This window comes from Myotis brandtii, unplaced genomic scaffold, assembly GCF_000412655.1.
Source record: "Myotis brandtii unplaced genomic scaffold, ASM41265v1 scaffold73, whole genome shotgun sequence".
NCBI lineage: Eukaryota > Metazoa > Chordata > Mammalia > Chiroptera > Vespertilionidae > Myotis > Myotis brandtii.
This window is the reverse complement of record NW_005370886.1, coordinates 235,487-247,341: the sequence shown is the minus strand read 5'-3', so window position 1 is coordinate 247,341 and position 11,855 is coordinate 235,487. Positions and strand designations below refer to the sequence as shown.

General features: G+C 49.3%; 1 protein-coding gene across 5 annotated transcripts in view; it reads right to left on the bottom strand.

Moving 5' to 3' along the window:
- Positions 1 to 6: 6 nt before the first annotated feature.
- AMER1 (APC membrane recruitment protein 1) overlaps positions 7 to 11,855 on the bottom strand; it is a 19,214-nt gene continuing 7,365 nt past the window's right edge. For 3 of the 5 annotated variants that reach the window (XM_014530271.1, XM_014530272.1, XM_014530273.1), the window contains exon 2: positions 7 to 6,785. In XM_014530271.1, coding sequence (XP_014385757.1) covers positions 3,297 to 6,686 — 3,390 coding nt within the window. In that variant the 5' untranslated portion in view covers positions 6,687 to 6,785 and the 3' untranslated portion in view covers positions 7 to 3,296. Of the gene's footprint in view, positions 6,795 to 11,855 lie in introns of all 5 variants that reach the window. The other 2 variants (XM_005882607.2, XM_005882608.2) reach the window with 1 other exon arrangement.

The window sequence follows — 11,855 nt, the reverse complement described above, 5'->3', positions numbered from 1 at the left end:
AATGCAACATAGACATGGGTAAACTTGAAGTCTCCCTGCTAATCCCCCCATGCCTCCCTCTAGCAATTGGGTCTGGCCGAGGGCAGGTTGGGTGGTGGCATTGGCAAGGGTGGGTAAGTCGCTGGAAGCAGGATATGGGAAAACATACCCTGCATGTGAGAAGCTACCTTCCTCCTTGGTATAGCACAGAGGAGGGAGACTAGTGTTGACCAAAGCCTTTGGCCCATGAGACTCATGAACTGGTTGGGCAGAGCAGACCCTATCTGGGCACTAAGGCAGGGCTTCCTCAAAGTGTTAAAGCACTGAGAAACTGACGGCCCTGGAGAGGCCTCCTAGGTGGCCTTGTCTATCCAGTCACTGGTCCCCAATGGACCAGTCTCTTTTGGGAATTATCATGATCAGAGCTGTCTGGCACTAAATAATCCTGCTGGGTAGAGAGATGAGGGCAGCCACCTCCACTCAAGTCATATCTTCCTTTGAAGTCTCATCCAAAAGCAGTATCCCAAGACCTTGCAATGCAGACATGGTGTTTGTCTGGTCACAACCTAAGTATGGACTTGACATTGACACCTATATTCAGGGCATATTTGGTGTCAGCCAACAAGCACTTGGGAAGAGGCCTGGAGTTTGGCTGGCTCTCCCAGTGTCACCCTGCACTGCCATCACATGTCCCTAGGCAGGTCTTTCTTCCTCTTCAACCTGCAGCTGGGATTTGGCCAGGAACTACTTAGACCCAGAATGAGATTCTTGAGGAGTCTGCTTCTGCAGCCATGACCTCTAACTGCCCCACTTCTGGTAGTGAGGATTCTATCCCTGGGCTGGCCAGGACAGTGAAAAAACTTGCAGGCAGCAATGTCCAAACCATAAGCTGCTACTCAGTCCTAGACCCCACTCTGTGGTATGCAAACTTCCAAAGCCCAGAAAAGTATGCCTGGGCTATGATTGCTCCCATCAGAGGCAGCACCTCTTGCTGCCCTCTTGTCACTGAGGGCAGCTCTCAGCCCCTGGCTAAATGCTGAGCACCTAATTTTTCTCTTCCCAGATAGGCTGGTGGCCCATTGAGTTCTGGAGGCTGGTGATGGCTCTATTACCTGCTGTGGCTGCCACAGTCCACATTCAGTCAAGAGCTTGAGCTGCCCTAAAGCACAAGCAGAGACAGAGGAGGCAAGTGGTGGGTTTTCCCCTATTGTAAAGGCATTTGGTGAGTGTTTACTTCCTGCCAAACAGTCAGGTCAATTTCAGCCCCATCTTCCTAGGGAAACTTTGGTGAAAGGACAGGTTGGAATTTGGGCACTTCTCTGCTGGAATGCTGTGCTTGGTGTGAGGAAGGCCTTCCTCACCCTATTTCACTCTCCAGCTCCATAACTGATACATTTCTTCATGATGCAAAGTCAGCCTAGAGAGCTGGTCTGGGTCCCTTGAGTGGTAGTGTTTAGTGCCATGCAAACTTATGTGATGCTTCTAGGAGTACAGCTACTACCAGCCAAGCCTGATTTGGGGGGAGGGGCACTGGACCAACCCCAATCTGAGAAATGGTGACAAAGACCAGTACAAACATATCTCCTGGCAAAGGAGCAATTTGTGCACAAAGTCACCTTTGTGACTGGAGGGGGGAAGGCAATGGCATCTATTCCCAAGCCAAATTACCATCTCAGGAGCCCTGTTGACATCTTCACTTAACAGGCAAGGAAATGGGTAGGGGTAAGTGCAAGAACAGGAGTGGCCATGGGAGGAGCAAGGATCATAATTTGGGTCAACACATCCAGACAAAATATGCTCCATATGCTATTTCCAATAAAGAAATCTAAAAGGAACCCTCTCATACTGGTGATTGAGAGGCTGAGCCTGGTAAGATTAGCCTGCTGCAATGTCTTCCTGGCAGCGACTTTTCCCCACCAGTATTTCTAAGCTAGTTTAACATTAGAATTATGTGGATGCAGGAGAAAAGAGGGTGTCATTCATTCCATAAAAGGCTGCAACTGCCATGTAAATGAGCATCCTGAAGCTTGGCAGAGTGAGGGCAGATCAGTCTTTCCTATCAAGAAGCCTGGTCCTTTGATGATGCTAAGGACTTAGATAATTGGAAAATGAAAATTCTTGAGTCCAGAACAACAGCCTAGATGTCTTTGTTATCCTCTCTTGAGAGTGTTGTCTGGAGCCTCTTTACAGCATATAAATGAATGGGTGGGCAAGGCAGACGGAACTTTTTGTGTTTTGTGGGGGAAGCAATTTTCCCTTCTAAGAAGCTGGGTTGCCTCGAGCTCTGCAAAATCTGAAATCCTCTTTCCCACTGGCTGGGACAAATGGACCTCCATTTCCTATCCTCCCCCTGGAACCTGCAAAAACCCTAACTCCTATAGCCAAGCCTAATTTAGGCTGCTTCTCTTCTCATATCTCAATTAAAAGAATGTATTCTTTGTGATGAAATTATGAAAATTTCCTTTGGAGGAAAAAAAAAGAACCAAAATTTAAAAGCACCTGCAACTTTGGAAGTCACAAGCTTAAGAGAGGAAAAAGAAAAAAATCCTATCATTCCAGAGCTCAAAACTTACAGCAGTGTCTATAATAGAAGCCCTATTTTGTCTTCTGTTTGCAACTGGATTAATTTGATCACTCCATTAAGGGGATTAGCATTCTTTTCTTCATCCCAAGCTATGGCAGGCCAGGTTTAAAGGCCCCCATTTGGTTATGATGCCAAAGTCCACAGCAGTAAGCAGTGAAATATATGCTACATGATCCTTTCTAAGGACAGCTAGCTGGGACAAATAGATTATAGTCATTTGATATAATAGTGGCAGCTATGCCAAGACAGGATGGAGTGGGGGTGGGGAGGGTCTGTACCATAATTTCACATTGCTAACAGCAAACAAGCCCCCTGTCCCCACATAGAAGGCAGTGCAAACCTGGTTGTTCATCATTCACTGGGTAGTGGGGTGGCTGGGGGCACTAAGGGTTCAGCCTCTGTCAAGGATGCATGCTATATATAAATTCACTAACTTGGCAACTGGAATAGGCACAAAATTACAGCATCCCAAACCTTACATGGGTCACAAGAAGAAACCCTGAAAGCAAAAATCGGAGTACAGCAGCAGCACCCTCCTGGGGCAGATATACTGAGCTGAATGTGGCCACAGATGGCAGAAGAGGGAAGTGGGAAAATGAAGGTGAAAACTCATAGGAGCTTTTCTTGGCCAAAAGGATTTTCAACCCCCACCCTCAAACCCCTCTGCCCAATCCCTGATCCCCATTCCCATGCTCAGGCCCCATGCGCCCACTCCAGAATTGATGATGACTGCTCAGCTAGGTTTCCATTCTGGTGGAGAGGCACAATGCTCAGCTTTCTCCTTTGACAGATCAAGGCTGGGAGCCCCATAGTGAATGGGCTGAGGATGCAGAGGTTCAGGCTGGATCCTGGGCAGCTGAGGGATGCCATGGGTAATGCCCACAGGCTTGACCTGGGGTAGAGGGCTGGAACTGAAGCCTCCAGAACTGGAGGAGTAACTGGGCTCATCAGCAGACAGAAGCTTATCTCGAGGCCTGGCCCTTACACTTTGGGAGGCCTGTGGCTGGAGCTTATAACAAGGGCCCATGGGAAGGGGTAGGTGCGAAGGCCGAGCTAGTTGAGGCCCAGATTCCCCGGTTGCCCTTGACTCTGGCCCTGATACTGACAGCAATACTGACATAGCCACAGGAGGTATGCAACAGGCTGCCTGCCTATATGGAGACTGGCTAGAAGGCCCATCCAACTGGCTGGTACTTATCCAGGCAGGGGCCGTCTCCACTGGGAGAGGACAGGGAGCCCAGGCAGGCCAGTCATAGGCCCCGGGAGGTTCAGTATAGAGGGACAAGGGACTGTCTCTGCCCCATTCTTCCTCGTCTTCTTCATCTGAATCTTCCTGTTGAGCCTGAAGCTCATCGGGGTCCATGTAGCCCTGGGCAAGGTGGGAATTGGATAGTTCTTGCTCCAGGGTCTCTGCAGTATCAAGGGAGCGACTCCTCCTGTTGAGGGCCATGGCAGCAGGTGGGGGTCGTGGGTGCATGCCAGGAAGTCCCAAGTATCTAGGGAGACTACTCACACCCCAGGGCAGACCTTGGTAGAATCGGCTGCGGTAGTTGTTAAAGGCATGTTTCTGGTAGTAGCCCAGTTCAAAAGCTTCCAAAGAGGCTGCAAGGTCCTCATCATTGTGTAATTCAGGATTCTCTTCACATTTGCCTTCCCCGTCCCGTTCTACATCAGCAATGTCAAAGGTCACCATGGGGGGCAGTTCAGGGAGGTTTTGAGTAAAGGATGAGTCAGAATCAGAGCTACAGGACATGCTGGAAAAGAGGTTCCCATTGCTGGTGAACTCCACAAGGGCTTGTGAGAAACTCACGGTGGCATTCCCTTCCTTCTCAACCTCCTCTTCCTCTGGCTCTTCAGGGGGTGAATAAGTAGGGTAGGCCCTCCTGGGAGATCCTCCAAAATTTGCTTCTTGCATGTCTGGCTCAAACATAGCATCACTCTGGAAGAGCTGCATCAGGCAGGTACTTTGATCTTTCTTGGAGCAGGTTCCCTCAAAACGCTTCTCCAGAGGACGGAAGTCCCTCCAGTCTGGCTCGCTGCTTGCAGTGGTAGGGAAAGCTGAAGTGGTTCCTCGGTGTGAAGTCTGAGAAGCCCCTGATGCCCCTACCACCAGGCCCATCACTGATGGGCCTAAAGGTCTCATCTGATACTCCATAATGGGCTTCTCTTGCCGTACCTGGAGCTGTCTGACTTGGGCCTCTCGATCACGAGCCTTTCGGGCCTGGGCCTCCCTAGCACAGGCCTCTCGGGCACAAGCCTCCCTGGCATAGGACTCTCGGGCTCGGGCCACTCTCACATGAGCTTCCTGGGTATGGGCTTCTCGGGCATGAGCCTCCCTTGCATGAGTTTCTTGGGTATAGGCCTCCCTGGTGTGTGCCTCCCGGGCCTCTTGGGCTTCGAGCTGCTCCCGCCGAAGTTCCCAATACAACAACTGCTTCTGTATGGTCACTAGCCGTTCTTCTTCTGTCTCCATTGTCCCAGGTGGCCGAGAGGAAGAAAAGGGCTCAATGTTCAAGAAGGGGTCAAATATCTCAGAGCTGCGACCATGGAGGTCATAAAGGCAGTCATCCCCAGGTGGGGAGTTCTCAAGACTATCATCTGGCTCATAGAATTCATAGAGGGCATCTCCACTGTAGCTGTCTCGGGGCAGGCAATCCCTGCGGATAAGCCCCAGAGCCTCCCCTGAGTCATCCTCAAATCCAGGTGTGGTTGAATCATAATATCCCTCATCACTATTGGGGGCAGATTCTTGCTGGTCACTCTGAGGAGTCAAAAGGTCTCCAGGAGCTAGGCAAGGATAAGACCGAACTGGGTCAAACAGCATGTAGCCCTGGTGGCCTGGTGAAATGGTGGGATGGTAGCCCAGATTCATATTGGGTCTTGGGTACATCTGAGCACTTGCCCACAGATATTCTAAGTCATCATCTTCCGCTTTGACTTCTTCTTCCTCCTCCTCTAATTCAACATCCTCTTCCTCCTCTTCTTCCTCATCATCATCATCTGGCAAGGCCATCTCCTCCCCACCTCCTTGATAGGTAACCAGGCAAGAACTTCGCTTGGTCCCATCTCGGTTGGCCCTCTGGCCTCCAGAGGCCATGCTGTCTGTCATACTATCCATGTCCTGCTCTGCTATGATGTCACCACAACCTGTCAGTGAGTCAAAACTTTTAAGGGATGTGACATCTCCAAAGAAGAGGCTCAGTTGGTCCCCAACAGGGCCATTGAGTAGATTTATATCCCCTACCAGCACCTTCTCCCCTGTTTCTGAGCTCTGAGGCTCTTCTGGGACACTTACTTCAGGGGCAGGCTTGGACTCCAAGAGTTCTGAGGTACAGACCCCCATGGGTTGCTCTGTATTTTTACAGGTTGTCTTCTCAGTGGCTGCTGGAGAAAGCTCTGATGCTGAATAAACTTTTGGTCCAGGGGCATCTTGGGGTTTGGAATTTTCCTTTCTTGGGTCTTGAAGGGTTTCCTCAGCATGGGACAGAAGGGCTGAGCTCACGTTCTCATGAGGCCTGGCTCTGGCCTCCTCAGGTCCCTTGGCTCCTGGCTCACTTTGCTCAGCACCAGAGACCTTATTCTTCCGGTGACGGCGAATACTGCTGAAAAAACCTTTCAGGCCTTTCTTTGGCTTGGTCACAGAGGAAACCTTCTCAACCCCAGCTTTCTCTATGGCTCCAGCCACAGACATCTTGCATTTGGAACCTGTCTCCAAAGCCCCATGGGCACTCTGAGAACTGGGAAGTTGGCAGGGTGACTCAGGCAAAGGTAAGGAGAGGCCAGTTCCTTCGCTGACAATGTCTTCTTGGCTACGGGCTGCTTCACTCAAGCCATCATGGGTCCTGCTCTTGCTAATACCCTTCTTGGAGCTGCTTTTCCCAGAACCTTTGCTTCGTCCCCCTCCAAAGAAACTAGGCAGGGTACAGATGCCCTTCTTGCCACCAAAGAGTTTCATGGCAGTTTTCTTCAGCCTACCTGGGCCAGATGAGGGTGGCTCTAACCCTGGCCCTTCTGTTGTCTCAGCTGCCTTGTTCTTGGCTCCTTTCTCTGACCCTTGGTTCTGGGTATCCACAGAGGCTGCTGCTCCCTTGGCCTGAGTAGCTTCATCTTTTCGGGTCTCCATGGTGATGGGGACAACTCAGGTATGTTCAGCTGAAAATGCAGCCTTCTGGCTTCTGGGCACTATTATAACATCATCAGTCAGGAAGCATCATAGTTGGGCCTGGAAGAGCTGAGAAAGATAAAAACAGAGACACAGTATTGGTGAGCAAGCATCCAGGCAGAGTTTGTTTTCACAGGTGTCTGTGGTTTCAGACTTGAGTGGAACCAGAAAGAAAGAGAAAATGCAGGGAAAAACTTAATGCACTCCATGTGCTTGGCTTGCTGCCCCAACCTCCTCTGGGCCTCAAGACAGTAAAGCCCTGAAGTGAGCAACAGGCAGTCATCACCCCTACCCTCTTTCACTGAGCAGGGGGAACTGCAGATGTGAGAAAGGCCCAGTGGTGCTAGTGGATGTGGGAGGAGTTATCAAAGGGGGTATGTTAGGGAGAGGCAGAAAAGGCAAGAGGTAGGTCAGCTCTGATGACATAGAATTTTTGAAAAGCATCTGGCAAAAATAGCTCATTGAGTCCTCACTGAGCTCTGCGCGGTCCAGGCATCGAGTTCACATTAGCCCAGACTCTCACTGACATTTTTCCTGGGGCAGGAAAGACAAGTATACCTGAAGTTTCACCTTGTCTTCGCAGGCTCCCTAAACTGCTGGCAGGACCATGCTCCAGGACCTTCAGAAACCCAGAGTAGGAGCCTCACAGACTCACATTCCAGAACTGCAATCCAGGATCTGCTAAGAATGCATGGTGGCCTTGGAACAAGGAATTCTCTGGGCTTCAGTATCCTTTTCCCAAGAAGCCTAGCAATACCGCTCCCATAGTGGTTATCTGTGGGGTAGGTCTAGGTCAGATTCTATTGACTGTCCTGCTGGGAAGAGATTTTAATATGGCCCTTAGTCACTGGAACCCCAAATTCTACTTTAGAACCATGAGGCAGACTCTTTCTTCTCCACTCTTCCCATTATTTTGGCCCCCACGTAGCTCCTCCATGCATAAAGGGAACTCCTTGAAGGCACAACTCCATATGAGTCATGTTCCTGGCCTGGGAATCAGGCTCTCAACATGTATTTAAATAAGTAAACCTAGTGCAAGGCACAACTTTCTGGTCTAGGCTCACAATCCTCCAAACGTCCAAATTCTAGAGATGGAATAAAAAGAAGGGGAAAAACCTACCACCTACCCCTAGCTACAACACACGTTGCCCCTCCAGGACTGATGTATTCACTCCAGTCACTACAGCTGGCCAGTGGCTGGATCAGTGAGCAGTCTGCTAAAACCCAGTAACCCTTCCCTGAAAAGTCCCTCACCACTATGTCCCTCCTCTGTAAGTAGCCGTTAGCAGATAGGGAGCCAGGATAAGGGAAGAGAGGTAGAACAGCTGCTGGAAGCCAGAGAGAGAGGTAAGCACCACTTGAAGTAGAAGCAGCTGTCTAGCACATCATCCCTGTGATTGGTTGCTACCATAATAAGAGTCATGCATTCACCTCCAGTGGGAGACAATGGACCAGCACTGGGGTTGGAGAGAGCCTCTGACCTCATTAGAGGACCCCTCCTGGAGCCTTGATCCTGTTTGGCAAACACTAATTTTGTACCTTGAGCCTTGCTTGGCTTGATTTGAATCATCAGTGTGATCAGGCTTCCATCAGGGGCACTCTGCAGAACTGAATACTAAACTTGGAGCAAGATAATGTCTGGCTATGCAGAAAATAAAAGAGAAAAAAATTCATCTGATACCCTCTCTGCAGAAATTTGTATTGCCATCTGCTTAGGTTAGGGTATTTTTCCTGTGTGACATATTTTTACGTGACATTGTTCCAGTTTAATCCTGCAACTGAAAGCCCCAGTAGACAGTGCAGCCCCCATCCTGCAATACACAATCATACATACACAATGACCCAAGAGACCTGACCCCAGGGTCTGATGGGTGTAGGGGCCCTATCATATATTTGACCCCCCTACTTTCCAAAGCAAAACCATCTGTTTTTACCTCAGCCCTGAAATTACTGTCATTATGGTGTGGGCATGAGAGATGGGGTGGCAATAGTGCAGTTGTTTGTGAAACTGTATTCCCCTTTGTGGAATTCATGAAACAAACCTCTACTAACATTTGGTAAGTGATAGACATTGGGCACAGTAATGCAAGGCAAGACAAGAAGGGGGAACCCCTAGCCCTTGCTTTTGGGAAATTCCTATGCTAACTGGTAGAGAAATCTATATGTAACAATCTGAAAGCACAGCATGATACAGGGCTTAAGGAAAAGCCCCTATTATTTCTTAAGCTTTGGTGGAAGGTTATAATTCTTCATACCTTGTTATCATATCCCAGGATAAATTTGAAAGGCAAAAAGACAGACCCTGGGCTCAGAAAAGCTACACTGAAGAGAAGACATTCAATCTGAGTAGAAATGGCAGTGATTTAGGGGGAGATATGGGTGAGACTAGTAAGTTTGAATTGGCATCAAGGAAGACCACAGGCCAAGTGAAAAATAGTATGGGCCTAGATTTCCTTGTGAATCAAAGGCTGAATTGTCCTGCTGGGTTTAGGGCCATGGGGCAGTCCCTTTGACCTTCTGCTGCCCTTATTGCTGTGCTCCATTGGGGTAGAGGCCAGCCCACTGTTCTCTATATTGTCCTCTTCCCTGCCACAGGCATCTGTAGTATGTTTTGAAAGTAACCATGGGCCACAGACTGGTGTCCAGGCAATGCTAGGGGATCCTGAATAGGCCAAGGCAACCTCTGTGAAGTGGAGATCAAACCAGCTCTCCTATCTATTCCCCCTCATCTACCCAGTCCACTGCAGTGGTGTGGGGGTTAAATGGGATAATGGACACCAAAAGCACTTTGTAAACTGTAAAGTACAGTGCAAATGAGAAAGACTGGCATATTTGTTATTATTACCACCTTCCTGGTCAGGTCCCAGTTAGTTAGGAAGTAGCAGACCATGTGTAAAAGGCCACTCCTTTGGGAGAGTCATTTACTGTAGGGAGCCTGAGGGACCACCTGTCTTGGCCCTCACTGAGGAGGAGCCAGGTGTGAGGGGATTTTAAAGACGTGTCTGGATTTATGCAAAGTCCTCTCCTAAGGGCAGTTTTAAAAACCCTGTGATTGTGTAGTGGGAATGAGTGAACTAGGCAGGATTGTGTCCTGGGACTGAGATTCTCACCCTCTAGCTTCAGGCTTTCTTCCTAAGAGGCCCAAGGTTGTCTTTGCTGGCAAGAGCCAGCCTTGAAATTGTGCTATCTCTCATTTCCCTGCCGAGTTCTTCTCAGGGCCATGTACTCCCCATAGCCACTTACAATGTCTCTGTCTGCTTTCCTCCAAGACAGTAAGACAGTAGGTGGCAGTAATGACTCATAGCTGGTAGCCCCCTAACCCAGCCCCACCTATCCCCTTTGGCTCCTTGCTACTTTCCTTGCTACTCCTCCAGGTCCTAGTGCTATCCCTCAATGGGCTATGCTGTCTTTACTTAGGGCCATAGAGTTCAATGTCCAGGGGAGTGAAGTGGGACAGAAGGCAAAGGGGACAGCAAGAGACAGATTTTGCAGATTCCCCAGGCTGGGACTGACTCCCATCTTGGTTCCTGCCAAGAAAGTGGTCCTGCCAAACACAGGGCCTGTAACGCTTAGGTTTTTCAACCTGTGCGGCTGTCTAAATTTCAGGTAGACTGTTGGGTTAAGGGAACCCTCTAAGGCTAGTTTGTGGCCCCAGACAAGAGCTATTTGCTGCAGCTGCTGCTGTCATGGCAGGGTGTGGGCTGTGCCCATCCCTGCTCCCAGGGCCAGCTTCAGTCCATTCTGGGACCAGTAGAAGGCTGGCTACTTGCACAGAGCTTCTTCCTTCCCCCTCCTCTCAAAACACAGGCAGGACACCAACCACAAATCTGCCTCAGGGACCCTTCTTGGTGAGGAGGAAATAGCTGCAGCCTGAGCCTTGCACTTTCCAGCCCAGCTTCCTGGGGCCAGCTCAGCCAACTTAGAGAAGGCTGGGTTCAAGGAAGAAATATGTGGATTTATGCAGTAGCTCCAGAAGCATGGCCTCAATAAGCTACCATTCCTCAAAACTCCTCCAAGCAGTTTTCCTGGGGGCAAGCCCACACTGGGCCCACCCTATCATTGTGCATGGAGATGGGCTGAGGAAGGAATGGAGAGGAATGAGGAAGGAATGGAGCCCCACCACTGCCCTCAACCCCAGAAACTCAGCCAGTTCTGCACTGTAATCAGCCATGCCCGACCTGGGAGAAATCAGCAGGTTCTTTTAGTTTCCTCAACTGAAAAATGAAGCTATTGAGATGTCTACCTCTTAAAGCTATTGTAAAGAACAAAACCAATGTATATTAAGTATCAAATACAATGCATTATATAGCAGAGGTTAAAAAACATAGCAATGAATTTTTAAAATATTTATTCAAATTATAATTGGACAAATTGTAGCATCAAAACTACCTCAGGCAGGGTTGAGTAGGGTGCTTCCCAAGGCTCTGTGGATAAGTCACCAAACCACCTTGGACCTCAGTTTCCCCAAATGGTAAATGAGGGCAACCTTATAGGAGGCTTTAGTTTCTCTTTTAGCCGAACTTTAATATTCAGGGACCAAAAAGTAGCCTCCAGTCAGCTACTGGCTAACAACTCTGGATTATCTGGGAATTTGACTAGCCCAGGCCAGAAAGGTCAACAATTCAAACTCAGCTAAAGTACCAATATCAAAGGAAATGCAAATTAACAGATATCCTGCACCCAACTCAGGGTACTTACCAGTTTATAAAGTGCTCCCCACTCCCTCACCCACTATTTGCCCTTCTCAGAAATTCCCCTGATGGGGGATGGTAACTCCTTGTCACAGAGAAAGAAACTGCCTAGGCTTGGAAAAAGATTTGCCTAAGGTCATACAGTGGGATAGTGACAGAGCCACACCAGCTCCCAGGCCCCTTGAGTTCCATCCATGACATTCTGTGCTGGCCCCCAATCAAATGAGAAAGACTGAGAGCAAGGATTGTGCAGGAGCACGTCACACAAGAGCCATCATTTCCTCCTCCCCTCTCATTCCTGTCCCAGCCCAGCTGAACCTTTTCTCAGAAACATTTCCAGTTGTCACTGGTTGCCACTGTTTTGGCCCCATCTAGCACATTCCAAAAAGCCTGCTGACCAGAATCCAAGGGCTGCCAACCCAACCAGAGGTCGCTCTCC